Here is a 26,757-nt window from a genome sequence, read left to right on the forward strand (position 1 = left end):
TGGGACAGTGCTGGTGCAGCTGGGTGGTGGTCCCATCCTCTCACACCAAGTGAGACCTGGACTGAGAACACTGGGATTCCTGAAGGCAGGTGGAGACTGACACGGTCTACCTTGCTAATCCCCCTTTCTATCTCATTAAAGCCATCCTTCCAATAAGAATCCAGGGCACTCATCAGCTCAGCACACTGCTCTGGGTTGTTGTGTCACACAATGGAGGGGACCTGCAAGGAGGATCTGATGAGAGGCCAGATAGGCAGTGAGAAGTAAAAAGATGGGAAATTGGGAAGGACAGAAAAGCCTGTTTAAAGAACCTGGCATAAATGTACCTACTTATACAAGGTGTGTTGCATTAAAGAAGACGTTAACCTGATCCAGCTGAAGCCATTTGTATGAACACCTGGATTAGCTTCTGTCTTCCATCAAAGGTACATCATTAACTCCAGAAAACTGGAGTAATTGAAACTTACAGCATAGCTGAACCGTTCAAAAACCAAACCTCGAAAAGCTAGAAACACAAGACGGTTAAAAGTCCTTTACGGCTGCGTTCACTTTATTGATGGATCAATACACGGTAAGCTGAGGACCACAGGTGGTACGTCTCAATAACAGACAGTGTCGCACTGACAGGCTGACAACAGGTGGCATGTTGTACAGGTCACAGAGTGTATCAGCAAACAGAGCAATACAATCCTGCTACAGTGCACACAGTAAAACATCAGGCACTACTGATCAATTATAGTTCGTTAAATGAATGAATGAATGAATGAATGAATGAACAGCAGCACTCTTCATTCCTGGGTTTCAGATGTTACAATGGGAACTGGTCTTTTCTCTTTCAGCAATCTGTGGTTCTGGGGTGTTGATGATGTTTTTATTCATAGATGACTATGATGTCATTACAACACCCCTGTCCTGCTTTACAGTTTACAATCAGTACTTTCATCCATCCATCATAGAGAAAAAATGGCAGCAAAAGCGAATGACTGATAGATCCACACGAAATCGCAGCACTTCCTGCCGACGACGTCCTGCATTTTTTTTTGAAGTATGTTGGGAATATGAAAATCTTTCGGTGGAACTAAGAAGACCGTCATATGGAAATCACAGAAAACTAATGAAAATAATTCAGCCAATCTGCTAGCATGGAAACAAATGTTTTTAATTACAGTTCAATGAGGAAAGGATAACCCATATATTTAACTACATATCTAAAATGTTATTCCTAAATATTTAACAAACAAACATGGCACAGAATTGCCAGGAATCATTTCTCAGGGCACCGGCAGTTACTGGGGGCGGCTGCATCAAAAAATGCATCAGTGCAAAGCAAACCCAACACTGAGTCTATATATCAGAGCTAAAAGAGCTGATAAGGATGGAGGTATAACACTGTTAAGAATAATAAGAGGAAATTACAGTTGTTGATGCAAGGTTTCTGAGTTGGCCTTCAGTATCAAGGTTACTTCTGCTGATTGCATTCGAGTTTCTCCTGCCATAAATATTGGCAGCAGCTCCCTGTTTTTACTTTATTTTATTCATTTTTGGATGGTGAATTGAGGTAGATGGAAAAACAAGTAGCAAAAGGACAAAGGCATCTGCAGTGAGCTTACACTTATTTGCTTTCATTATCAAACCCCCAAAGGCAAACAACTCCATCAGCATATTTCCCAGGTCTTGCTCATTGCTAGATGGAATATGAACCTTAACTCGTAGGAATCTTAATTGCTTATTCTGAGAATAAAGACAACCCCTTCAGTGACACTTCCCATTTACTGGAGTCAAGAAAGGAGGTTTGTGAGGGTCTGCGAATGTGTAAATGCTAAAAGTGTAGTACTGTGCATTTTTCTACGTCAAAAATGTTCACGTGATGCATTGGCAGCTAAAGCACGGGATGGAAAAGTAACTGTGGTGTCTTAAACATAATTCCACTGCTACATTTTGTAGTTTATCCATAATTTAATTTAATACCTATCTACCCGCTATTAAAGAAAACTTTTCAGAGCTATGAAGAAAAACAGGCGAGAGGTCATAACGGATCTCACGTACAATTAATAATGGGACCCACAATCAAAAACCGATTTATATTCTGTGGCCTCAAAAGGCATCTGGTGATGAATAGGATAGGTAAACACCTAATGGATGCAATTCCAGCACTCAGTTTTAAAGACGAGTTCAGTAACACCTTTAAACTCGTGCCGTGAAGGACAGAACAGTGAACGATCACGCTTAAATTCTTCAGTGAGTCAAAGCTATGTACACACCTTTAGTCTTTGGTTTCTTGTTTACATGCAGAGTATCGTTTTATTTCGGTAATGCGGGTCAAGATGGGAAAATCGTTAAAAAAGAGTGAAACTATCTATTTCTCTTGGCTTTAACGATTACGGTTCTTAATCTTACGTATCAGGATCAAATTTACGGTTATTCCGATTAGATTGTGAAGCTTAGCTCATTGTGTCTATGGAAAGATGCCGAGACATCTTGAAGGTGCTGAAGTTGTTGACATAACCACACAACTTGACAGCATGTCTACCGTGACGTGAGAAGGAAGAAAACTACTTAAGGTATCTATGCCATGGATCATTGTTCTATGAGGCGTGAGGCATTAGAGTTGGGTTCTCTCCCCATTGAGCATGTCCTCCGTCACTCCCCCAGCCCAGCCCTGGATCTCCACCCTTCCCTGGCCCTCTATCTCTGCAGGATGGAGCTCACATATGAAGTGATTCAGCATCCGTGTGGCTGACTGGTAGCTGACCAAGGTGGTGCTCGACTCAAAAGTGTCCCCAGTTCCCACACCGATTGACCCTTTGTTGGACGCCATCTTCCAAGCGGAAAGGATTTCATCTTCATCCGAGTCTTCGAGTACCCCCCCCTCTGCCCGGTGGAGATCCAGCAGCGCTTCGGTGCACTTGAGGGTGGCCGGGGCAGGCTGGTCCTGGAGACGCTGCTGCTGGTGCTTGCTTGTGGTGTGGATCTCCTCCAGGCTGGCAGACAGGATGCGGATCGGGGATCCCAGCTTTCTCGTGGCGGTGACCCCGCGTCCCTCCCCCACCGGCCTGTCCGAGACACTTTTGAAGCGGGTGAGGCTGACGTCAGCAATGGGGACGGGCAAAGTTTCAGGGTGCATGGAGAACTGGAGGTGAGGGATCTGCAAGGGGCGAGGAGATGGTCGTCCGATGGCTTCCTCGCCCCCTGACTCGCTCTCGGTATCTCTCTCTCGCTTACGGTCTCGCTCCATCCCTATCCAACGACTCTGGTCTTGCTTCCACGGCAGAAAGGCTGTAACGTTGTGCTGACCTCTTCCTGGACCCCTTAGCCCACATGACTGCACCTCCTCTCCAGCTTCTGACCAGTCAGACTCCTCCTCCTCCATGACAGGGCCCAACACCTGGACATCCTCAACGATGGGAACTTTGTCGAATTGCTCACCGTCCATGAACTGAGCAGGAGGGGGTGCCACTTGGAGAAGGAACTGATTGACAGCCTCTTCAGACTGGAAGTGTTTTTCCAGTGCTTCCTGCAACAGAGAAGGAACCTAAAAGGAGAAACAAACAGAATTTCTTGTAATCAAGAAACACAGTATATAAATTTTGCCAGCTTCCATACTTAGCTGCCGAACCTGACCCTAACTTAGTAATAAAGGATGTCCAATTTTAAAACCTGAATAGAATATTTAGCCGGTATGTCATACAGAGAGATGAGATTTACAGATGAGCAAAGCACTGAGAAGAAAGCAGGAACACCTTCAGCATAGTGTGGAAAATTACTTTTTCATTCAAGACATCACAGTTAATCAAAAGCACACATTTTTGTGTGCTCCCTTTTCACTTAAATATTTGCATTGGCCTTCTTCACTACTGTACTCTTAAAATATGCTTGCCTCTTTTTTCATTGTTCTTCAGGTAAAGCATAAGGTGTACTTTGTAAAGGTACGCTGAAGTTACCGATGCAGTACGTTATGAGTTACAAAGAACCGCTTTGTCCTGAAGTCCCCCACTTGCGTGACCTGCTTATTTTCAAGCACGTTTCTCTGTGAGAAATTCTCACGTTAATATTCTCCAGGGTCTGGATGGTCGTCTTTGCAGTGGATAGCTGCTCCGTGAGCTCGGAGATGCGTTGGTTTAAATGCTCGCGTTCTCCATCCATGTTCTGAGCCTGGAGGGAATCGGTATCACCGTTATGAAGGACTCATCGCCACGGGGTATGTGAATGGTGACAGCTTGTGAAACTGCGAATGCGCTGCTCAGTATAAAGTGATGATTTTGTGACATGAATTGCTAAGGGCAGCAAGGAAATTTGAAACCCGCAGAGTCAAATAAAAGCGGGCCATTTATTCTTCAAGGCCACCAGCTGATTCATCAAGAGTGTGCTGGCTGAGTGCTGTTAAACCAGCTATGGTCATTAGTCACATTGGGATTATGAACTCGCTGGGTAAATAAACCCGTTGTACCGCCATTGTGCAAGAAATTACTATTGCATGCAGAATTTTTTTACAGCTGTACGGGGACACCTCAAATCTCACCACAGAATGAAGCTTCTGCTCCAGTAGATGGTTCGTCTGCTGAGTACTGGAGTAATTTTCTTGGAGCCTAGAAGGCAAAGCGGTGGGAAAGGAAGACAGTTTAGCATATAGAATAAAAAAGAGGCACAACAGAGATGAGGACTGGAGAATTTTTTTTTTTTTTTTTTTTTTTTTTTTTTACTTGAGCTGAATTTTGCTTAGTTACATTACATTTATTTATTTAGCAGACGCTTTTCTCCAAAGCAGCTCCCAATAAACTCTATATAGTGTTATCAGCCCACACACCTTATTCACCGCGGTGACTTACACTGCTAGATACACTACTTACACTGGGTCACTCATCCATGCATCAGTGGAACACACACACTCTCTCTGTCACTCACACACTATGGGTGAACCTGAACAGCATGTCTTTGCACTGTGGGAGGAAACCAGAGCACCCTGAGAAACCCACACAGAGGAGAACATGCAAACTCCACACAGACTGAGCGGGAACCCAACCTACGTCCTCTCGCACCACCCATGCGCTGTGAGACAGCAGTGCTACTCGCTGTACCACTTTACTGCCCACGGTATTATTTATTATATCACCTACAATAAATCTCAGCAGGTCTCTGTTGTGTGTGTTGTACTGGAATGAGTGCTGTAGACATACCAGCAATGCCTTCCCCACCTCTCAGAAATGTCTTTATCCAAGAGTCCATGAGCCCTGACCTTTTGAACTTGTCCTTAAGGCTGCTCAGCTCCACGCGGGTCCTCTGAAGCTCCGCCTCCAGCTGTTGGTGGTTACTCTTAAACTCGGCGCCCATGCACTCCATGCGCACAGCCGTCTGCAGAAGGCTATGGTGCAGATCCTGGTTCTGATCCTGCAGAAAGCTGGAAGGAGGAGGCAGAGAGAGGAGGCGATTAGAGCCAGTAAGTGGCAGAGCAGACAAAGGCCAGAAAGACTGGTGGGGAGAAGACATTCAACAGAAAGAAATGCTGTTTTATTCCACTGTTCAATACAGAGCTGTTGTTCAACAACTGCGAGACAGCCGCAGAACCTTCTCTCAGTCTTACGTAACTACGTAAATAAAGCCAACAGGAAGAGACGGGAAACTCACCGAATTCTGTCTACGTCTGACATTTTTTCCTGGCAAAAAAGTGGGAGGAGTTATACACTCATTTCCTGATTTCAAATCATGCATTCCTATAGCAGCATAAATAACCACACTATTTATGGTACACAATTAATACTAACCGAATAGTCTTTAAGAAAGAATTACTTCTGAATGAATCATATACCTATTTGTGTGTAATGAATCTTATTTGTGTTTATCATGCATGAATTTCATTTCAACCCTAATAATCTCTCTTTGCATTATTATTATACTGTGTGTATTTCTGTGAATGATGTGAAATGAACTGACTTAAGTCATACAAACAAAGCCGGCAGATCAATGGCAAACAATGTTTCTGTGAAATCAACAGGCCATGTAAAAGAAGTGGAAATGTAAAAGGTTTGCGCTCTTCAAAATATCGTTTTGTGCGTCCTGCAGGTGTGACCCACCTGATTCTCCTCCAAATTAGGGTTGCTGGTGTTCTGGGATGAATCAGACCTGTAGGAATGTGACTTTTGCTCCTGGGCCACTGGAGGGGTGGCCTTGTGGCTGGCAGGATGTTGAGCTTGTATAGGGGGGTGGGGAAGTTGAGGAGAGCATAGGTGTTGGGGGTGCTGATGTGAGCTTTCATGGTGGGGATGTTGAGGGGAGCACTGATGGTAGGGGTGTAGAGGTGAGCTTTCATGGTGCAGGTTTTGAGGTGAGCTTTGGTGGTGAGGGTGTTGAGATGGGCTGTGGTGGGGGTGTTGAGGTGAGCTTTCATGGTGAGGATGTTGAGGTAAGCTGTCGTGAAGGGGGTGTTGAGTTGAGCTTTGGTGGCAAAGGTGCTGAGGTGAGCTTTCATGGTGGTGGTGGTGGTGGTGGTAGTGATGATGTGGATGCGTGTGGGGATGATTTGAATGATGGAGGTGATGATGGGGATGATGAGGGTGGTGCCTTGGCAGGCGTGGGCTCAGTTCTGGGCTAGTGCTTGTCCCATCTGTCAATCTACTGGCGGACCCTGCTTGTTGCTGCTTTGCCACTCGGTTGCCCTGCACCTGACCCAAGCAGGGGCTGTTCTCGGGACTGGTGCTGGTGTCAGTATGACTGTCCGGCAAGTGGAGTCCTGGGTGATGGCGAAGGTTCTGGGTGGTGCTGCAGGTTGAGTGGTGGTGACGGTGGTGGTGGGACTGGTGCTTACTGGGCTGGGATTTCTTGCTGCAGTCAGAGTGGACACCGGACCCAGCAGAGTCGGGGCTGTCAAGCTGCTTCTGTGACTGCCTTGTCTTCCCATCCTCTAGATTCTTCCCAGCACTTCGACGTTCCTCTCTCGGAGACATCAAGGAGGTCTGACCAGGGCTGCATGGCCTGCTAGTATTCGTAACTCCCAAGGAACTGAGGCGTGAGGGGCTGAGAACCTGTCTGGTTATCTCATTCAGAAAGGCAGAGAACTGCAGCTTCTCCTTGACAAAGTTCTGCCTGGCCTCCTCCCTTTTCTTCAGCAGGTCCTTCTCATCCATCTTAGACTTTCCTGTTCCTCTGCCCCAAGTCCCAGACTCTGCTCCTACCCTCTCCTCTTGACGAGAGAGTGCCTCCATGGATTTTGCTTTGCGGAAGTTGCCTGCTTTTGCTGCCAATCCACCATGACCTTGCCCATTCTTCAGGATGCCCTTGGCAGGAATCACATTTGATGACAGAGCCTTCGTGGCTTTTTTAGAGCTCTTCTGGCCATCCTCATCATCACGAAGGGCCGAGTTCCGTTCGAGGCTGACAGACTTATAGAGATGATTGTCATCCTCAAGCAAGGGCTGTGTATCTTCCTCATCTTCCTCCTCAAACAACCTGCCCCTGGAGATGTCAGTGCAGGACTGCGAGTGCTGTGGACGGCGGAGGCCGGGTTTCCTCTCCATGAGAAAATTCCCATTGTCGATGCTCGCCTCAGAGGACCACGTGGAGGAAGAAGAGGAAGTAGAGGAAGATGAAGATGAAGAGGATGAGGAACTGGAGGAGGATGAAGAAGAGGAGGTTGAGGAGGATGAAGTTGGGGCAGATGTGTGACAAGGGGTATGTGTGCAGGCATGAGTGGTCACATCAGCTCCGTGATGATGCTGGCAACGATGACGATGATGGTGCTGATGACCGCAGCGTGGATGAGGGGACTGTTCGTGGTGGTACTCTGCACTGTGGTGACTGTGGTGGTGATGGTGGTGGTGGCCACTGGCGTTGCCTCGCGGTGTGGCATAACTGCACAGCAGGAGGGGGCAACAACATCAGCAACATTAGCGAAGCCACCTGACTCAAGAAATGCACAATTTTTCTTAGCTGATGTGTTAATACAAGGAAACTTCATGTTTTATGTGAGCAGCTCAGGCTGAGTACTGTCCCTGCAGATACTACCAAAGACCAGCTCCAGAGAGCCAAACCTGATGGTGAGAAGCACCTATCCTTAACCTCCATGCCATACAGTGAAATTTGGCAGTGTTAGATCAACTCTGAGAAAGTTCAATCAGCCCTGAACTGGGTTCTTCAGAGACAGTATAAACTCCACGAGATCTTTTCCAACCCCAACGTGCTGTTGGAACGTGGCTCTATTACTCCCCTTCCTCTTTTCCTCCTTGTACCTGTCTGACTGCAGCTCCTGCCTTTTTATAAATATTTCACCGGCACACCTCAGCCTTATCCACACGGCACCCAGATAACCTACAGAGCCTCGAGTCCCCTTGCTTCTGGCCCCAAGCCTGTCTCCTGAGCCCAAGCAGAACCTTTATCAGAAATGTCAGCGTCGTTTTCAGTGCTCACACATGCCTGGCGCACACCTCATCTAAATGCTAGACCGTTCCAGCAAAGGATTCTTTCATTTGTCCATAGCATGTTTTATTATTTGGTATATTACACTTTATTGTTCGTATCCTACAATTTTATTATTTTAAAATCCATTTAAACTGATAATGTGAAAAAGTACAATACCAGAATTATTATGCCCAGTCCTTTTTTTTTTTATTCTAGTGGGAAAAAAAAAAATGTTGGAGGACATATTCTGAAGTGATGAGCATTTTTAAGCCTAAAACTTACCGAAGCTTAATAATACTATTTTATCATTTGAGTAAAATATACTATTATTTAAGTAGAACGTATTCTTGGCTGGAAAGATAAAAAAATATTTTTAGTGCTGTACTGAGGATATCCAGCACAATGACCGTTTTTAATAGGCTACTTTAAGCTGTTGCAGACTAGCCAAATACGTTAGTCATCCTGACACACGCTGCGCAGGTACAAAAAAATCTGTTGTGCAGAATGGGACCTCTTCTGGTGTGCATTCATTCCACATAAGCCAAGCATAAATAAACTAAAGGCTTAAATCCAAGGTAAAATCGCTCTGTAAATTGCTTAATGAGATTACCGCTGTGCTATAGGCTTTGCACACAAAGAGGGATTCAAGTCTCGGTCTGCAGGACTCCCAAACTGCATCTGGCCAGCAAAAATATGTGCTGGCAAGTCATCAGAGTCATGTTTTCCTTGTCATGCAGAGACTACGGCTCCCAGTATGAGGAAGATAACTTGATGATCATTTGAGAACCATAGCCAAAATTACTAGGGCAAATTATGTTCATCCCAGTTGGTGTCACAGCGTATTTTAATATTACTATGTTGATATTGCATAATTCACGCGTACCCTTCAAGTACATGGTTTACAGTCATAATTCGTGTATAAAGTTGTTCTTTTGGACTCGGGACAAAATAAACTCCAGTGGAAAACGAACCTAAGAGTACGCCTTATTCATATTACACACACACACACACACATTTTCAGAACCGCTTGTCCCATACGGGGTCACGGGGAACCGGAGCCAACCCGGTAACACAGGGCGTAAGGCCGGAGGGGGAGGGGACACACCCAGGACAGGACGCCAGTCCGTCGCAAGGCACCCCAAGCGGGACTCGAACCCCAGACCCACTGAAGAGCAGGACAGTGGTCCAACCCACTGCGCCACTGCACCCCCTTTTTATTCATATTACATTTACATTTATTCATTTAGCAGACGCTTTTCTCCAAAGCGACGCGCATCTCAGCGAAAATACAATTTGTGCGTCACATAGGAGAAAGAGACGTGGTTGCAGACATGTGATTCTGAAGTAAACCTGGTTTGTTACTTTCCACTTTATGCACCGATGTTCATCGCTCGAGCAGGTGCACAAAACTCAGGACAGACGAATCCCGATAACCTTCCTGCAATTTTTCTTTTTTTTATAATAAGGTACACAAACAAGCATTCGCATACAATGCCGGAGTAGCGGCTGAACAAAGGCTTATCTGGGGAAGATCATGAAGTTACAGTGCGTGAACATTTACACCATACATGAGCTGGAGAGATTCATTCATTCATATTCATATTCAAATGACTGTGGGTTGCCAGTGAGAATTTTACCTCAATTCAGACTCCACGCTCCCCAGTTTAGCAGTCTTAGAAGAAACTGTGAAGCTAAAGTGAGAACTCAAATTTTATCGATAAATGAGATTTTGACAGTTTTAGAGTCTTACAAGGACCTGAAATTGGACCAAAAGGTTACGTCTCTGAAACGCAAAGAATGTGTCGTGCCCTTGAAAGCGCTGCTTTACTTTAATTGCTCAGTAAATACACAGCTGAATTAATTGGAGAAACAAAAGGATACGGTTGCTATGGATACCCTGCCGCTATGTAAACAAATAATTCAATACGTGCAGAAAAACCGAGAGATGCTGCAGAGGTGGCCTACAGCACAGTTCATCACGAATCCGTTACTTATTATGTTGTCTACAATCCAAAGCAATTCACAAAGAGTAGAGTTTTCAACATGTTTCAGGTTAATTTTTTAATCCTCTCCAGACCGCGAGAGCATTTCTCACTCGGGATTTTAATGCGGAACCTGAAGACAGAAGTGACCCGAAAAGACTTTTTTGTAGATTGATAAAGTATGCCTTTCATAAGTTATTCAGTCACGTATAATAGCACACTAATGTAGCATCTGTTCTGAAAGCATCCATATTAATGTGGATGTGCTGGAAATAAGAATGAGTCCCGCTCGGACAGCTCTATTTAGTAAAGGCAATTCCGGGACACCGTACGCTGGTTCGAGGCAACCTACCCATGATCGTCTTTCTCTTCCGCCCACTGCGGCCCCTGGTGGTGTTGGTGGTGCTGGGCGTGGTGGCGGCGAGCGTCGTGATGGTTGTGCTGGGAGTGGTGCGAGTGGGGGTGATGCTGATGGTGCTGATAATGGTGGGTCTGGTGGTGGTGGTGCTGATGGTGGGGGTCCACCTTGGGGCACTGCTGCACCGGGGTGAAGAACTTCTCCATCAGCTGCTGTTTCCCTGGGGAAAGCTGTTCCGCGGCCACTCCTGCTCCAGCATGCCGGTCCCAGGGGGCGATCTCGGGGAACGCGGAGTGAGGGACGCTTCGGACCGAGCCCTCCCGCCCCGGAGCTTCGCCTGAGGCCTCGTGTTTCGGCTCCGCTCCCGGACCGGGGCTGCAGTCCTTGTGGGGAGTCACCTGGCGGTGCTGCGGTCTCTGGATGGGGCTCTTGCTGTGAACCGCAGACGTCATTGTCCCAGTGGGGAGGCAGAGCCAACCTGTTCACACATTTTCCAGTGAAAAACCTATAAAGATCCCAGTGCATCAGCTCAGCAGTGGGGTCGGCGTGCTCATTTTTGCAAAATAATTCTGCCGCATTGTCTGCAATTGCTGTAGTAAGAGTGCAGAAGTTTGTTTAAACATAAATAGAAACAGGTTAAACTGTAATCAAATTTAGAAACTAAACGCATTCCTTAATATATTCTAAAAAGAGGACGTAAATGCAAAGAAAGTCGTTTAGTCATTTAAAATTTGATGATCTATCTGTACAAATTAATGCATTTAAACACCATGTGCAGTCGCTGCAATGTCGTTTTCCATTTAGTTATTTGTTCTAAAATTAAACTCATTAATAGACAGATTTTTAAAAAAAAAAAAAAAATCACACACGCACAAAAAACTACTTACCGTATCCATTTTATACAACTGTCAACAAAATGCCATCCATCACAACAAAAAGTCTTCAGTATCCGGGAAACTGCATAAAAATCAAAATATATTTGAAGTAGCTCATTAGGATAATCAATCTGTGGTCTTTCCGCCACATGTAGTTAGTGCTGCAGATGTGCTGCTTTCTCTCTCGCAGGACCCACAGAAGGACAGGGCTGAAGATCATTGCGCTTTCTTTATTATATCTCTCCTTCCCCAGCTCACCCGCATGGTGCTAATTATCCAGCTCTGAGGGGGAGCGCGTGTGGGGCAAATGTCAATAATTCTTGTCCGAGCGCCTGATTGCCCACAGCAAAACGGCCGAGCCCGAACGCGAGGCTCCGCGGGACAAAGCCGTTATTAAATGTGCTCCATTCGATCTCGTTTTTACTTTGTTCTATAACAAAAATTTGGGGTGTGAAACAGCAGCTGCTTCTGTTAATATTAGTGTTAATGAGACGTACTTAGGATGCATCAAAATCAATATCTAACGCCTGCGATTTAAACGCTCACTCAAGCTCACACTCCAAAAACCCTACCGCAGTTTTACACCTCGCACCCTTTGCAAAGATGTTTCATTTCATTATCGTTTTTAATATTTTGTCAGTTACTGACATAACTACCAACCGACCATCGTGAAGAACCGCATGTCCCGAGTGGGGTCGCGGTGAGCCGGAGCCTAACGTGGAAACACAGGGCGCGAGGCTGGAGGGGGAGGGGAAACACCATGGACGGGACACCGCTCCATCGCAAGGCACCCAAGCGGGACTTAAACCCCGGACCCGCCACACAGCGGGCACCAGCCAAACCCGCTGCGCCACCGCACTCCCCTCTGCCATAACTACCCACGACATATCGACGGCCTAAATTTCTCCACTTTAAGAAAGTGACCCTGATGAAAAAAATAGCCTTTGCATGTTTTTAGACCTTAAAGCCTTCCCTAAACCAGTAGTCTTATGCAAATGTTTTAGAATAGCTCATTACGGTCCCTTAATTGTTCACTGATCCCTGTTCCCGAAGAGTCCCGGTTCTCCATTGATCTGGTCGTCCCTATTATGTCAAAGCAGCGGTCATGTTTATTCATAGTGGAGACAGAGTCATTGAGAATTGCATTGAATTCCAATGAAGAGCCACACACACAAATGCGTGCGCTATTAGTAAGGGCCGAAAGCGCTCGTGCTGCACCCACTCGCCTCCGTTCAATCTGGACGCTCGCAGGTGAGTCTTCCCCACCTTGGGATCACTGGCGCACAGAGGAACAGCAGAAGGACACACCACAACGTAACATGTCAGTTGTGCTCGGGCTGATCCAAGGTCAGGGAGAGCAAGAGCAGACGGAGAAACGGTGCCGGTTGTCCTTCTGCCCAGTTTCCATTCCCCCAATCAATAGGCGTTTATGTAAGGGAGCTGCCCTCATTGACGACCGATATCAATGCGACGCTGGCATGACCTCCATCGAAGGGAACGGAAGGTTACCGCACACCTCCCTTGTGCAACCGGGGCCTAGAATAGCTGTGGAAATGGAAACTATGGGTCGTTCACCGCGGTGGATTTTACTGGGAACGTCACACGGAACGTTACACAATGCAGAAAGTCGCACGAAGGCAACTGGTCAGTCATGCAAATGAGGGCTGCGATGAAGAGGTCCGCACGGGCGGCCAACGGGAGCACGTCAGCGGTGCGTCGGGGGGAGGGGATCGAATGCGATGTGTGATACTGCAAATGCTCGGAGGCAGAGGGAGATGCCCCCCCGGCAAAGCGCAAGCCTGAGAAAGCAGCTAGAGAGACCGGAGAGCGAAACTCAAGTGACCCACTGCCCTCTGTCTGAAGGTGCCATCTGTCATGTTATGTCATATGAGATGATCGTAAACCATTATGAACATGGGTTCTTGCGTTTTAAATTATGATTTTCCTGGAAGAAGACACGTGTCTGGAGCCTCAGATCCATTAAATCCCACGCAAAAAAAAACAGATCGTTAAAAAAGCAAAGGAAGGAGTGCCGGTACAGGTAGTCACATGAAGATGAGTTAATTGTCCCTGTGAAAAAGTGTGGCATCCAGCTGTTTACACTTATTTATTTAGCAGATACTTTTCTCCAAAGGGATTTCCAATGGATACTATGTAGCATTACCAGCCCACACACACCTTATTCACTGCAGTGACTTACACTGCAAGATACACTCCTTACACTGGGTCACTCATCCATATATCAGTGGAACACACTCTCTCTGTCACTCACACACTATGGGGAAACCCGAACAGCATGTCTGTGGGAGGAAACCAGAGCACCCACACAAGGAGAACATGCAAACTCCATGCAACTGAATGGGGATCGAACCCATAGCCTCTTGCACCACCCAGGCGCTGTGAGACAGCAGTGCTACTCACTGGGCCGGTGTGCCACCCCTTCTAGAGAACTCCATGAGGAGTGAGCCCGCCTTTGCCGTCCAAGGATGGTGGCATTTTGCTTATTTTTCCAACTCGTGCACCTTTTTTTGACCAGTTTCTATGGATTTTACATGTACTTCCTCGCTTTGGACACGTGAACATTAATCACACGCGCATAACTCACGTGCCGCTGTTGAAAACTCCTCATATGAAATTCCTCAAAGCGGTGTTTTATCTCCTACTTTTACCCTTGAATTCAAAAAGAAACAGGACACTCGGGGTGCCTGCGCGTGTGTCTGCGCTCCGGCGAAGATGTTTGAACAAGCAGAAGGTAGAAGTGCAAAACAAAACCAAAAGCGAAACGAGATTTTTTTAGCATCTCGAGCCTGTTTTCACAAACACAATTACGAGGGAACTTCACAAATCGGTTGACATGAAAGGCAGCGCGCACTTGGTGGAGATGACAGAAAAGAGCGTGATGTGAAGCTTGGTTACGGTTATCGGCTTATATCATTCGGAAATTTCCACTTCCTCTTTAGCGTCCTCTGGCCCTGGGTCCGGGAGCCTGCAAGCTGTTCTCGCCCTCAGTGCCCCCGCGCTGTCCCCGCGCTGTCCCTGGGCCTTCGATCCCGGGTTATCTACGAACCGGAAAATAATGATGTGAATTCAGTCATTATGATGATCTGAAAGTGGGAGAGGAGCCAGAAGGCCTCCGGCGCATCGATAGCGCACCAGTTTGGGCGAGGCAGCCGGAGCCATGGCTGAGTTTGCGGGTCCAAGAGAAACTCGTGGAATCACTCTGCCCTCTGGGGGACAATAGAGGGAACTACAGCCTTGGTTCCGTTCAACACGTGAATCGGAGCACTCGCAGCTCGACCGAAAAAGGCAACGTTGGGAGCTGAAAAATGGAAGCACATCACTCCCCCAAAGAGTTTTATTAATTAATGTTTAGAGAAATTAAATATGGGTTTATTTTTTGGTCTTTAGGCCTTGCCTGGGGGGACAGCTGGTAGGGTAGTGGTTAGAGCTGTAGCCCTTGGACCCAATGGTTTTAGGGTTGAATCTCACGTCTCGCTGTAGCGCCCTTGAGGAGGGTACCTACCCTCAATTGCTCCAGCAAAAAAATATTACCCACCCATACAAATGAGTAAGTAACTGTAGATACATTAACATCATAAATCATTTTGGAAAAAAGTATGCGCTAAATGAATAACTTTACATTTACCCGATGCTTTTCTCCAAAGCAAATTACAGTGTTGAGGTTACACTTACTTACCCATTGATACACACACACACATCATCTGAAACCACTTGTCCCATACAGGGTCACGGGGAGCCTATCCAGCAACACAGGGCATAAGGCTGGAGAGGGAAGGGACAAACCCAGGACAGGGCACCAGTCTGTTGCAAGGCACCCCAAGCAGGACTCGAACCCCAGACCCACCGGAGAGCAGGACCTGATCCAACCCACTGCACCGCCTCCCCCCATTTAGACAGCTGGGTAATTTTACAGGAGAAATTTAGGGTAAGTACCTTGCTCAAGGGTACTACAGCCACAGGTGAGGCTGAAACCTGCAACCTTTGGGTCCGAAGGCAGTAGCGCTAATCACTACGCTACCAGTTGTCCCCAATTTTAAATGATTAAATGGACACCGGTTCGAGCCCTTCATCATACACTCAAAGCGAGTCACAATGTGGACAATGAGCTCTGTGTCTGAACGAAGGAGATCAGGCTCTGGTGCTCCAGAGTCACAGACCGGGCTGATTTTTCGCTCCTAATAGCTTCATCAAAGTCATTGTTTGTTTGCGAGTTCAGCTCACTCGCGCTTTCCTCTGTGGGGAAGGTGTTAATTAAAATGGATTCATGGGAAAACCTGCAGGATCCCGGCCCTCCGGGACACAGATCCGAATATGTCCAACAACCAGCCGTTCAAAGCTAGAAACTGCTGTTTGGTGACAATTAGACAGGTCCGGCATCGCATTAGGCGTCAGCAGGTCCTGCCGCTCGTGTCCTTTTCCGAAGTCGTCCCTCCAGCTGAACGGTCACTAAATCAAAGAGGGAAAAGAAAGGAAAGTAACTTTCTTTAAGCCCTGGCATCTTTTTCAAGGAATGGTTTATGGATTAGCCAAGAGAATACAAAAATAAATAAAATAAGGTTTGTACTGTAAAGTTTTTACAGCCAAAGCTGCTTTCCAGAGTGCTTGGTTTTCTAGAATCTGTGGTGCCAAATAATCTTATTTATTGTGTATATATATATATATATATATATATATATATACACACACACAGTCTGAAACCACGTGTCCCAAGTAGGGTTGTGGTGAGCCAGAGCCTAACCCGGCAACATAGGTCACAGGGCTGGAGGGGGAGGGGACACACCCAGGATGGGACACCAGTGCGTCGCAGGGCACCCCAAGCAGGACTCGAACCCCAGACCCACTGGAGAGCAGGACCTGGTCAAACCCACTGTACCACCCCCCTATTTTTTTGTATGTATGTACATATATTCCACTCCCTCTGGCAAGACCGTGGTGAAAATATTTTTACTTCTGTTTTTCCCACCTTTCCAGTTCCTTTTCAGTTGAAACCCAGGCTCTACTACTAACACAGTAAAATCCTCTATCAAGTAAGGCGCCTTTATACTGTCGTGCTTCCTGATTTTACACAAGTGAAATCAAATAAGATCCATACATTTACGTAAATAAGAACCTACATTCACATGTGCAAAAACTGCACGAAGGGGCAGGTTTCCAAAAGCCTGTAGAGCCACTGGTAAGTTGGTTGATGAAATAACTGAACAGGTGGAGTATGTAGCCGGCCCAGGAGGGATTTATTGTTTCCTTCTCTTGGTTTTTTTTTTTTATACGTTCTGTCAAAATGTGTTCCGATAAAAGAAATGACTCATATTTTCCAGCGATGATTTCGCTGGGGTGGTGTGGGGTGGGGATCAAGGTTAGCTGCCATAAATATTGCTATTTATGCCAAGGTCAGCTCCTCACTAAACACATACCTTAAAAACAAAGAAAAACCTTTCACAAGTTCCCAAAAAAATTCCCATAAGCATTCCTACCACTCAGCAGGTTATTGTTGTCACTTCACCCTGGTAAAAGTGGGCGGGCTCTCACTGGTTTGTCTTGAATAGACCGAGCATTTTCTTTTGCTTCTGAAAGTAATGATTATTTCCATGGATGGTGAAAGAGTAAAAAATTTAGAAGAAAAAAAAACGTATTTCACAAAGAGATTCCTTGAATTACCCTGGGAACTTTCTGTAAATTTGACCATTAGTGATGATTCTCATTCCCCCAGCAGGATACCCAGACTTTGGCCAATGTTGTAGCTAAATGAGAAATCCCTCCCTTTGCGTACACTCAAATCCACGTGGTTCGTTGTTAAACTGGAGTTTGTTGGGTTTTTCCTGTGTGGGAATTAAGGGTTGCTTTCTTTCAGTGTTTTGAACGATGTCTTTCACAAAATGCCTTACCGTTCCACACAGATCTCGACTTTTTATTATTATTTTTTTTTAATTTCTGTTTATTGAGCATGCACAAGAAATATCACACTTTGATAACAAAAGATATATGTCAGTGTGGATTCGTAGCCAGAAAAATGTGTTATAGAGGGGTAACTTTCCATCCATTGTACATTTTTTGGATTTTCCTTCCACTGAACAGCGCGAAGTGACTTACTTCCTCTCTCGGTCTCTCGCATTCTGAAACATCGCCTCTCGTACACGACACCTTCTTTATATGGCACTGGATGAATATTAAAATGAACTGGCTTCAATTTAATATTTCCTTTTTAAAGACACATCTAGAAGTCTCATAATTTAAACATTTAATTAACAGAAGATGTGATTATGCTTTTTGTCAATTAGCTTCAACTCAGGGAAATAACTGATTTATTTATTCACAGGTCCATTAGATAAATTTTTAGTAAAGGAAGAAACCATTTCCATTATTTCTGGTGAGGAAAATTATAATGCAATCCCTCATTCCTAAAAGTCACCCAGCTGTTCTGGACCCACCGGAATCTTTGCAATGGCGTCTATGAAATGGACTTTACACACTGTATTTATCTAGTTACATGTGTTGGCCATGAGTCAAAAGAATTACTAAAGAAATTACTAATTACTGTACAACAGTACAGCGCACACACGGAACTGAACCTTAAACGCATTATTACAAAGTACCGTAAAGAGATACTTTCAATATTGGCAGCATGATGGTGCAAAAGTTCACATAAGTGTCTGACAGTGCCTGGGCTACATGATTGGACGTAAGTTTGACCCCTGTTCTGTGTGTGAAGTTTGCATTTTTTTGTCCTGCGCTCACATGAGTTACCTCCGGGTGCTCTGGTTTCCTCCCATACACCAAAGATGTGTTTCAGACAAACTGGAGATGACTAAATGGTCCTTTATGGAGTGCGTGGTTACCCTGCAATGGGCTGGCATCCTGTCCAAGGTGTTCCCTGCCTTACATTTGCATTTATTTATTTAGCAGACGTAGGGGGTGCGGTGGCGCAGTGGGTTGGACCATGGTCCTGCTCTCCGGTGGGTCTGGGGTTCGAGTCCCGCTTGGGGTGCCTTGCGACGGACTGGCGTCCCGTCCTGGGTGTGTCCCCTCCCCCTCCGGCCTTACGCCCTGTGTTACCGGGTTAGGCTCCGGTTCCCCGTGACCCTGTATGGGACAAGCGGTTCTGAAAATGTGTGTGTGTGTGTGTATTTAGCAGACACTTTCTCCAAAGCGACTTCCAATGAACTCTATGTAGTGTTATCAGCCCACACACCTTATTCACCAAAGGTGACTTACACTGGTAGATACAATACTTACAATGGGTCACTCATCCATACATCACCCTTGCACCGTATGTTTCCAGGACAGGCTCTGGAAAACTACGAACCAGCAAGGAACACACAGTTGTTAAGTACTTTCTATAAAGATTCATTATCCACTCATTTCAATTTGCTGTAGCTCTCAGCTTTGTTGAAAAGACATGGAGACAGTGGTGGTTAGTATCATTTATATACACTAGTTTTAATCATGGAAAAAAATATTTCAAAAGTACAATCAATATAAGATGCCAGTCACACCTTTACTTACTGAATGTCTGTTTTACATTTTTTAAATTTCCATATACCCTATTTCATCTTTAAGTAATTTTCAATTCTGTACCAGTCTTGGCTGCCCCAACACCCCCTAATGCCCACTCCGACACCTCAAAGGCAGGTTCCGCATTCCCCCGACACACACTCTACTTTCATGATACACTACAGGTCACACAGCACCATGCAGGAGAACTAGCACCAACTGGAAGAGCATCTCCCACTGTCAGTTGTGTAGGGGGTGTTTATTCAGTAGTCAGCCAAGACGGAGCTTCCGCCTGCAGTGACACGACGCCAATTATTCTCCGTTACTGCAGTGCTCTTGGTCACTAAACGTAGATGACATCAATTTATGTGTCTGTTACAAGACCGATACTGTAAAATTTCAATTCTTTCTCAGCAACAATTTGATATCTGTCACTTTACGAATGGGACAAGAAATACTGTAACCAAAACAGTTGTTAAAACCAAGAAAATGTTATTAAAATTAAAAGAAACTGAACAGTAACATGATTCCAACAAAAAGATATTACAAATTCTGTTAGCAATAACTTATTTCACATCATGCAATAAAAAAAATGAACAACACAAACTTCAAAGGTCGGTTTCTTCAAACGTGTTGGCAAGCAAGTAAAAGTCCCTACTGTATTTTAATTTCCCCGAATGGTGGCACTTAATTGTTCCTCAGTTATTGATTTTCTTTCTTGATGAGGTAAAAGAAAAGCAGGATTCGATAACAGTGACGAGGGGAGTGCATGTTTTCGGTGTTATGGGTCACTCCAGCTCTGCTCAACGATGGCAGACACGCGCTTCTCATATTCCCGCTTGTTCTCCTGGTAAAGCTGTGCAGCCTGGCTGTTCGCAGGGCTGTTGGGATTCGGTTCATCCAAAAGGGACTTGGTGGAGAAGATGGGGAGGGAGAGGAAAGCACGGCCGTCAGGATAAACGTGCTTATGCTGAGCTCTCTGCGCCTACGGTATATCTATTAACAATTACACGTCCTGGGTTTAAAGAGAGTAAGAGCTACTTAAGACACACTTGCAAAACCATAGTATTGACATTTGAGATGAAGGCAGACTAGAAAAAGTTATCTTTTTGAAAGTCCTTCCCAAAATGTACACATTTTATTTTATATAACTGAATGAGGATTATTTAGCTCTGTGAATCTCTCTGCAGCACAAATTTATTCATCTTAAAACAGAACAGTGACAAAAGTGGAGAAAAGAGAAGGAAAAGAGATTTAAAGTTGTCCTGGATTGTTTTGATATTCTGCACCTTTTTTTAAAATCAGATTTTCTCAGTGCTTAAAAGGCAAGAATTTTTCATATTTGAAAAATAATAAGAAACTTGCCAAGCATTGGCCACTATACTCAAGTCAGACACAGCAAGTCATGAAAATGAACTTTTTTCAAATTGTTAAAGTGAAATCACTCGATCGATGATCAAATATCCAAGGATTTCTGTCTCAAAATCTTTGCCTCTTTCAAACTGAGGTTACCAGTATCACCTCTGAAACCATGACAACGGTGCAGCACACTGAAATGTGACACAAACGTCTGCCTTCAGATATCCACAGAGCAGACTCTGAAGAGACAAGGCATTACACTCGGTGATAAAAATCCAATTTGGAGTCACAGCAGTACGCACACACCACTGCACCAACACTTCACATTATTAAAAGGAACAAGCACGCACTGCTAGAAGAGAGATCTTCAGCTGACCTGGATAGACGTCAGAATGGACGATACATCATATGTAGGGCTCCAGCGATTCTGAAGGATGTCTAAACATATACTTCCATCTGCATAAACTACAGAGCAGAAGACATGGCATATAAATATGAAATGTACTTTCATTCTGAAAAATACAACACTGGAACCATGCATTCCTTTTTTGGTTATGATGTGCTGTTTTCATTATATATAGGATAAGAGGGGAAAAAAGAAAAAAAAAAAAAAATTTTACCCGAAAAGCCCCGTTATTAATGATACAGTTCAACACACTTCGAAGTCAACCGCCTTCATGTCCAAGAACTAAAAATGTTCAGTCCCCTTCTTTTGCTGACACATATGATTATCTGTCATTCATATATACTTTTTACATATATTTTTCATGTATCCTCTTTATTACAGAGCTGAGTTCAGCCATAAGCAATATAAATAACAAAAACTGAATGAACACATCAATAACTACATTTTCCACTGGAGAATTAGGACTCCAATTCAACAAGGGAAATAAGATCTAATGGCCTTGTGATGCAAAAGTACTACTGTATATTATTACATTATATACACACACAGTCCAGTTCTGTGAAAGTGTGTGAACAATCACATACCATTTGGATGGAACATTTTAGAGATGAATCGAACTGTGGGGGGCTTGTTTGGGTACTCTTCTGAAAACTCTATTACAAGCTTAAAAGTTCCTGCCGACAGAAGAAATTGAGGATGCTTAAAAATAGCAATGTTCCAAAAAATACTCCACAGGCTAATAAAGTATGAAAAACTCAATTAATTTTTAAATCATGCCGGCAAAAAAAATTGACACTGTTATGAATTGTTATTCTTATGAATATTCAGCCCTGAAAGCAGGACTGACTTTTCTTTATTAAAGCACCATTCAGCTGTTCTTTTTTCTCATGCTCATTCTCACTAAGGTCTAATTGTGTCCAAGGAAAGAAATTTGTAAACAGATGAGACAGTCAGTAGAAACAGATTGACACATGCAGGTTCATCAATACGTCAATATATAAGGTACACGAAAGGGGGGGGGATCAACATACCATCTTCAAATGGGGTCCCAACAGGTCTAGAAGTGACAAGACATTAAAAGTGAGTTATATTAGTACTACTGTCATCGTTTCAACTAATTTATTTCGCAGACACTTACATTTGAGGAAACTTAAAACTTAAAGGAAGTTTGAGAAATGATCTGCAGAGGAAGCAATTTTCATTCTGAACTTCCAAAACCTAACCCAGTGCTTAGAAGTGACTCTGGACAGGAGCTACTACTGACAAACCAAAATACTGAATATTTTATGTTTCCACAGAGATATTTCATCTGGATGTATTAGCACCTAGACTTCTCATGAAGGCTTCATCAAAGGAAGACCAATGAGACTTCTTGTAATTCCGTGCCTAGGACACCCCAATCATACCTATATTTCACGTACAGGACAATATCAGGAACATAACTCCTTCATGCACTTGCCACTTACTTCCTTTACTACAAACTTTGCATTTGTTCTGTATGTGTTGCATATTCCCGTAAATTTCCCGGTAGATTTTTATTTTCAAGACGGAAGACGATGCTTTCAATCAGCCAAGTTAACATTTAAAATGTTCAGTAGCAGTGTGAAGGATGGATTCAATCTACTCACCCAAAAATAACTGCATTCCACAGCATGATATTGTTTTCTGATGGAGCGCCACTAACACCAGTCGGAGGGTCTTCTTGAAGCCTACAAGACAAACACGCCAAACAAAAACCTTTCCTTATAATGAAAGTCAGTGTTTACATTCAAAATGTCAACAACCTCATCTCCCCCCCCCTTTTTAAAAAAAAAAAAAAAAAACATAGCGTAATGATGCGATGTGTTATCACTCACAGAACAAACAATTTGCTCAAGTGTTCTCATTTTCGGAGAACTTTACAGAAGGTTTCATCATGAATAAACCGCTCCTGGGCCTTCATATTATCAGTGGTTTATGCCAACAGCAGCATTATTTAGTGATCTTCGCTTCTTTGCTCCAAAATGCAAACTTGTTTATCATGTCTCTGCAGCAGAATGAATAAGCAAAAGTACAAATGTACTTCTAGCGTTTTACTGCCCAGACTTTTGCTACGATTTTGTAAATGATGACGTGATGTTTGCATTCACTGCTACTGAAGACACAGCAAAATGTTGCTCCTCCTAACACAGCCTTCAACACTACACCGCTGGACAACAAATTGCAGAGGACAAGCTCCTCGTGTTACAAACTGTTGACTTCTAACTTTTCAAGAATAGGATATTCCCCAACTTTAGCTATTTTCAAATACATTTTCTTCATTCACCTATTTTTTTTAAAGATTAACTTTTCTCCTCCCCAGAGCAAACGCGACCTTTACATAACCAGGCAAGAGATGCCACCTAAACACACCGAAGCAGAATCGGAGCATGGGACCAGCTTAACTAACTTTCAGTGTACGCTGGTTTTGTCTGATGTTCCTGAGTGATACTGAGAAATAACAAAATGAGTGACGCTGCACAAGTTTAAGGGGTTCATTTATATCAAGAATCAGCAATGAGCAAGAGTTCGAAAACATTTCCACTTTGTCACTTTAAATTGCGTACACAAAAAAACAAAGTAGCTCAAAATTAATGAAACTATTAAAGGAGAGAAAGTATTTTTATTTATTATAGCTATAGTTGAGTTTATTTACAGAACGTAACCATCAGTGCCCTTCCCAGCGTATCCTGTAACTACCTAAAACCTGCATGTGATCCTGTCACACAACAGCAAAAGGTACAAATGAACTGAGTTGGTCAAATATTTCAGAAATTAATTAAACTAACCTCATTTATAAACAGTTAAAATACAGTATAACCAGGTGGTTACAAATGCAATCTATTTGCATTATTGCAAAAAAAACTGCTGAACCTGGAATATACAAAAAACAGTGCTCTTTCGTTGAGCTTTTTCAAAAGTAGTGGCAACATGTGGCAAGGCTAACGTATTTCTCAAAGGGTACCGGTGACACATGGCAGTATTGAAAAAAGATTTGACAGGACTGGTATCAGTAACAATTCTGCTGCCAGGTGTTAAAGCAAAGGCAAATCAAATACCCCCCGTGGACTCCCTACTCAGAAGGTCAGTTCAGAAGGCGAAAAACACATAAGCAATATGGAATGCAGCATGAAAGCAAAGCACTGTACATCTAGAAACTGGTGTGACGGACAAATGCGTACGTATTCAGAAACATCCTTGGCTGGACCGCCTTTCTACACAGCTCCACTGTGGAAATATGGAGATTTGAAGCACGTGAGCAATCCAGCAGGATGAGAGCTTTTCAGTTTGCTTCCTACCCATTTCTCCAGGCAGATAATGTGCTGTTTCAGAAGTTGTGTGAAGCTCCTGGTTCTTTTACAGCCAGGAGTGGCAAACCAACATGTGACAAGAACCTCGTCTAGTGTTCTCTGTTCATGGTCCATGTGCGGATTTCTGGGTGTTGGAGCACTAATGTCTCAGCACTAGAGTCGGACACAGACGCTTCCCAAGGTCATCACTTATATAGCTCTTCCAACTGTTGATGATTGTCCAAGAATATGCATGTCATTATTTATTGGAGTGTTTAGTTCTGTTTCAGTATTAATGGGTGTACTCTTGCAAGTTGGAGTAATTAACTATGCTCTTTAAATACATCTAACTATAATAAAGCTATTGAAAAGCTTAAAAAAAGTACCGTTACGTACTCTAAACGCAGCCTGATTCTTAGATTAAAATTATAACTTGATAAATCAGTTATACTGACATATTTTCTAAGATTTTTATTTTTTCAAATTTATTCAGCTGATGTTCAAGGAGACTTAAGGATGTGAGAATACAGAAGACAGGGTAACAATCATAGGAGGACAACCTAAGGTAACGTAAGGGTGCACATCGATGGAAATTATTCGTAGATGCTCATGCTGATTTCCATGTTAAAAATAAGAACCATAAGGGGGTCACAATTCTTTAACAGGGGTTATGATTATTTGTAAGGTTACCTCGCTGTGTCGTTAGCACTCAGGTTGCATTTCACCAATGATTTTCCGAAAGAGAAGTGTAAGAAAATTAACCGAAAAGTTATCGCCGTCTCTTTAGACACACTTCCTACTTACTGACACAGCCTTTAAGGTACCGACACTTACGGCAGCGTTCATAATGCGGTACCCAGCATTCACCTGTACCGTATTCACCTGTACTCCTACTGGGGCAGCAGGGGGCGTAGTAGTTTGGGTTGGTCCTTAAAATGTGAACATTCCTGAATCAAACTGACCTCCTGCTGCAATGTCCTTGATCAAGATCCCTACCCTGAATTGACACAGTAAGATCACTTTGCTGTATAAGAGAGTAAATCACTGTAAATCTGATAAGCCACCTTGGACAAAGATGACAGGTTTGCACTTGTAATAACAACGGGATGGATGAATGAATGAATAAATAAATAAATAAAGAAAATAATAAGAGGCTTGCTGAGCAGATAACAGTCAGGCACCAAGGTGTCTGTGGTAATACCATAGTACCACACTCGTGAATACAACTAAGTAAGCGCCTATTTAATATTAATTTCAAGAATGCAGCCCGGCAGACATGACAATATATTAAATATATTATTGATCCCGTCTCTGACAACAATAAATGAATAACGCCGGTGTGAGATGGGGACTGAAATTTTAAGGACGCAGCCTGCCCAGACTCTCTGTTATTAAATTATATAAAACTTGTCACTCGGACACTAGTGACTAGTAGTACTAGACTAGTCGGAGCGCGGTGCGGTGGCAGCGCTCGGCTCGGCCCGAAGCGAAGCGAAAGCGACTGCAGCGTGAGGAAGGAGCCCCAGCGCGGCAGTCCGCTAGAGCGGCGTGTGAGCAGAGCACATCCCCGCTCGGGCTCCCGCCTCTCCTCTGCCGGCCTCTCGGGGGCTTTACTCTGTGTGTGTAGCACCGAGCGGAGCGAAGCGTCTCGAAGGCGATCGCCGGGAGACCATCGACGGAAACTTAATGTGTCGCTTCCTCCTCCTCCGTCAGTTTACGTCTCGTCAGGCCCAGCAGCGCTGGTGCCACCGAGAAAAACAATAGTGTCAAAAAGAAACGCCGGCGTGAGCGAACACTACCTTTTGAAGTCTCTCATAAGTCGTCTTCGAGCCGGGGTAGACATGGTTCAAAACCTTAAAATGTCAAGGGTTATCATAAAGCCGCCCCCGAGCCGGTGTATTTCGGAAATTATTCAATAGCTCGTATCTTTTTCTTCATCCAAACAACCCCGGTGACGTCATGCACTTCCAAGGGAGGGAGGGAGAGGGGAGGCAGGAACGTTCGATTTGGACGGTCCTTTATGAAATGGGAATTGATGTAAGATAACCAAAAGTCCACGGTCATGCTTAAATAACTGCCGAAAGCGTTTAGTTTAAAATGGAGAGACACGCGTAAAGGGGGTTTTTGCTTCGGGGCGCACGAATTAAGGTGTGCTTCAAAGGCCTCGAGGAGGACTCCCCTGCCCGGAACTGCGGAGTGGTTCGATCCAAGCAAAAAATAAGACGGTCGCCGTGCTGCAGAGGCTCTCGAGCTGGGAACGTTGACAGGTGGTTGAGCGGAGGAGCTCGCGGTCGGAACCGCGCGCGCCTCCTCTCTGATGAGAGGCCAGTCCGCCCACTGAGCGCGAGGGCCGCTTCACGCGCCGCGCTCGTACCTCCCCACTTAACGCCAGCTCTTGGTAGCGATTTTGACTGTTCAATCACGGCCTTCTTTAGTGTCAATCACTCAATGTCTTTGCTCAACTGGAGCATAACAACTTGTGTCAGGTTTTGTGAGACCGAAAACATTAGCAACAATAGGGCTCAAGTGAGTTACACACGCGTGGGGGGGTTAGGTTGGGATGCATGAATTA

At 44.5% G+C, this 26,757-nt stretch overlaps 2 protein-coding genes across 4 annotated transcripts; both read right to left on the reverse strand.

Moving 5' to 3' along the window:
* Positions 1-542: 542 nt before the first annotated feature.
* On the reverse strand, positions 543-15,004 carry LOC108934456 (filaggrin-2). 3 transcript variants are annotated; one of them, XM_018752315.2, is made up of 10 exons: positions 14,757-15,004; positions 14,520-14,662; positions 11,616-11,685; positions 10,723-11,206; positions 6,069-7,842; positions 5,623-5,651; positions 5,234-5,395; positions 4,520-4,586; positions 4,045-4,152; positions 543-3,532 (listed from the first exon to the last, which is right to left on the reverse strand). In XM_018752315.2, the coding sequence occupies exons 4-10, from the start codon at positions 11,178-11,180 to the stop codon at positions 2,603-2,605; spliced, it is 3,528 nt and encodes a 1,175-aa protein (XP_018607831.2). In that variant the 5' UTR covers positions 11,181-11,206; positions 11,616-11,685; positions 14,520-14,662; positions 14,757-15,004; the 3' UTR covers positions 543-2,602. The 3 variants fall into 3 exon arrangements, with proteins under 3 accessions (XP_018607831.2, XP_018607832.2, XP_018607833.2); XM_018752316.2 differs by having other exon boundaries at positions 10,723-11,233; XM_018752317.2 differs by lacking the exons at positions 14,520-14,662; positions 14,757-15,004 and having other exon boundaries at positions 11,616-12,280.
* Positions 15,005-19,452: 4,448 nt separating this feature from the next.
* On the reverse strand, positions 19,453-26,147 carry ube2b (ubiquitin-conjugating enzyme E2B (RAD6 homolog)). The gene is made up of 6 exons (XM_018751596.1): positions 25,985-26,147; positions 22,506-22,586; positions 21,909-21,934; positions 21,462-21,551; positions 20,848-20,936; positions 19,453-20,022 (listed from the first exon to the last, which is right to left on the reverse strand). Exons 1-6 carry the CDS (start codon positions 26,026-26,028, stop codon positions 19,894-19,896), a joined length of 459 nt encoding a protein of 152 aa, XP_018607112.1. The 5' UTR covers positions 26,029-26,147; the 3' UTR covers positions 19,453-19,893.
* Positions 26,148-26,757: the final 610 nt, after the last annotated feature.

The sequence above is a fragment of the Scleropages formosus genome, chromosome 4, assembly GCF_900964775.1.
Source record: "Scleropages formosus chromosome 4, fSclFor1.1, whole genome shotgun sequence".
NCBI classification, from domain to species: Eukaryota; Metazoa; Chordata; class Actinopteri; order Osteoglossiformes; family Osteoglossidae; genus Scleropages; species Scleropages formosus.

What these genes read in the sequence shown, in the direction of transcription:
- LOC108934456 (XM_018752315.2), bottom strand. Translation starts at nt 11,180, where the DNA reads ATGACGTCTGCGGTTCACAGCAAGAGCCCCATCCAGAGACCGCAGCAC. An exon ending in GAAGAGAAAGACGATCATGG is followed by an intron (nt 7,843 to 10,722) that starts GTAGGTTGCCTC and finishes CCTGCTGTGCAG; the next exon opens with TTATGCCACACCGCGAGGCA. An exon ending in CTAATTTGGAGGAGAATCAG is followed by an intron (nt 5,652 to 6,068) that starts GTGGGTCACACC and finishes CTTTTTTGCCAG; the next exon opens with GAAAAAATGTCAGACGTAGA.
- ube2b (XM_018751596.1), bottom strand. Translation starts at nt 26,028, where the DNA reads ATGTCTACCCCGGCTCGAAGACGACTTATGAGAGACTTCAAAAG. An exon ending in CTTATGAGAGACTTCAAAAG is followed by an intron (nt 22,587 to 25,984) that starts GTAGTGTTCGCT and finishes TTTGTCTTGTAG; the next exon opens with GCTTCAAGAAGACCCTCCGA. An exon ending in CCATTCTGACGTCTATCCAG is followed by an intron (nt 20,023 to 20,847) that starts GTCAGCTGAAGA and finishes TTCTCCACCAAG; the next exon opens with TCCCTTTTGGATGAACCGAA.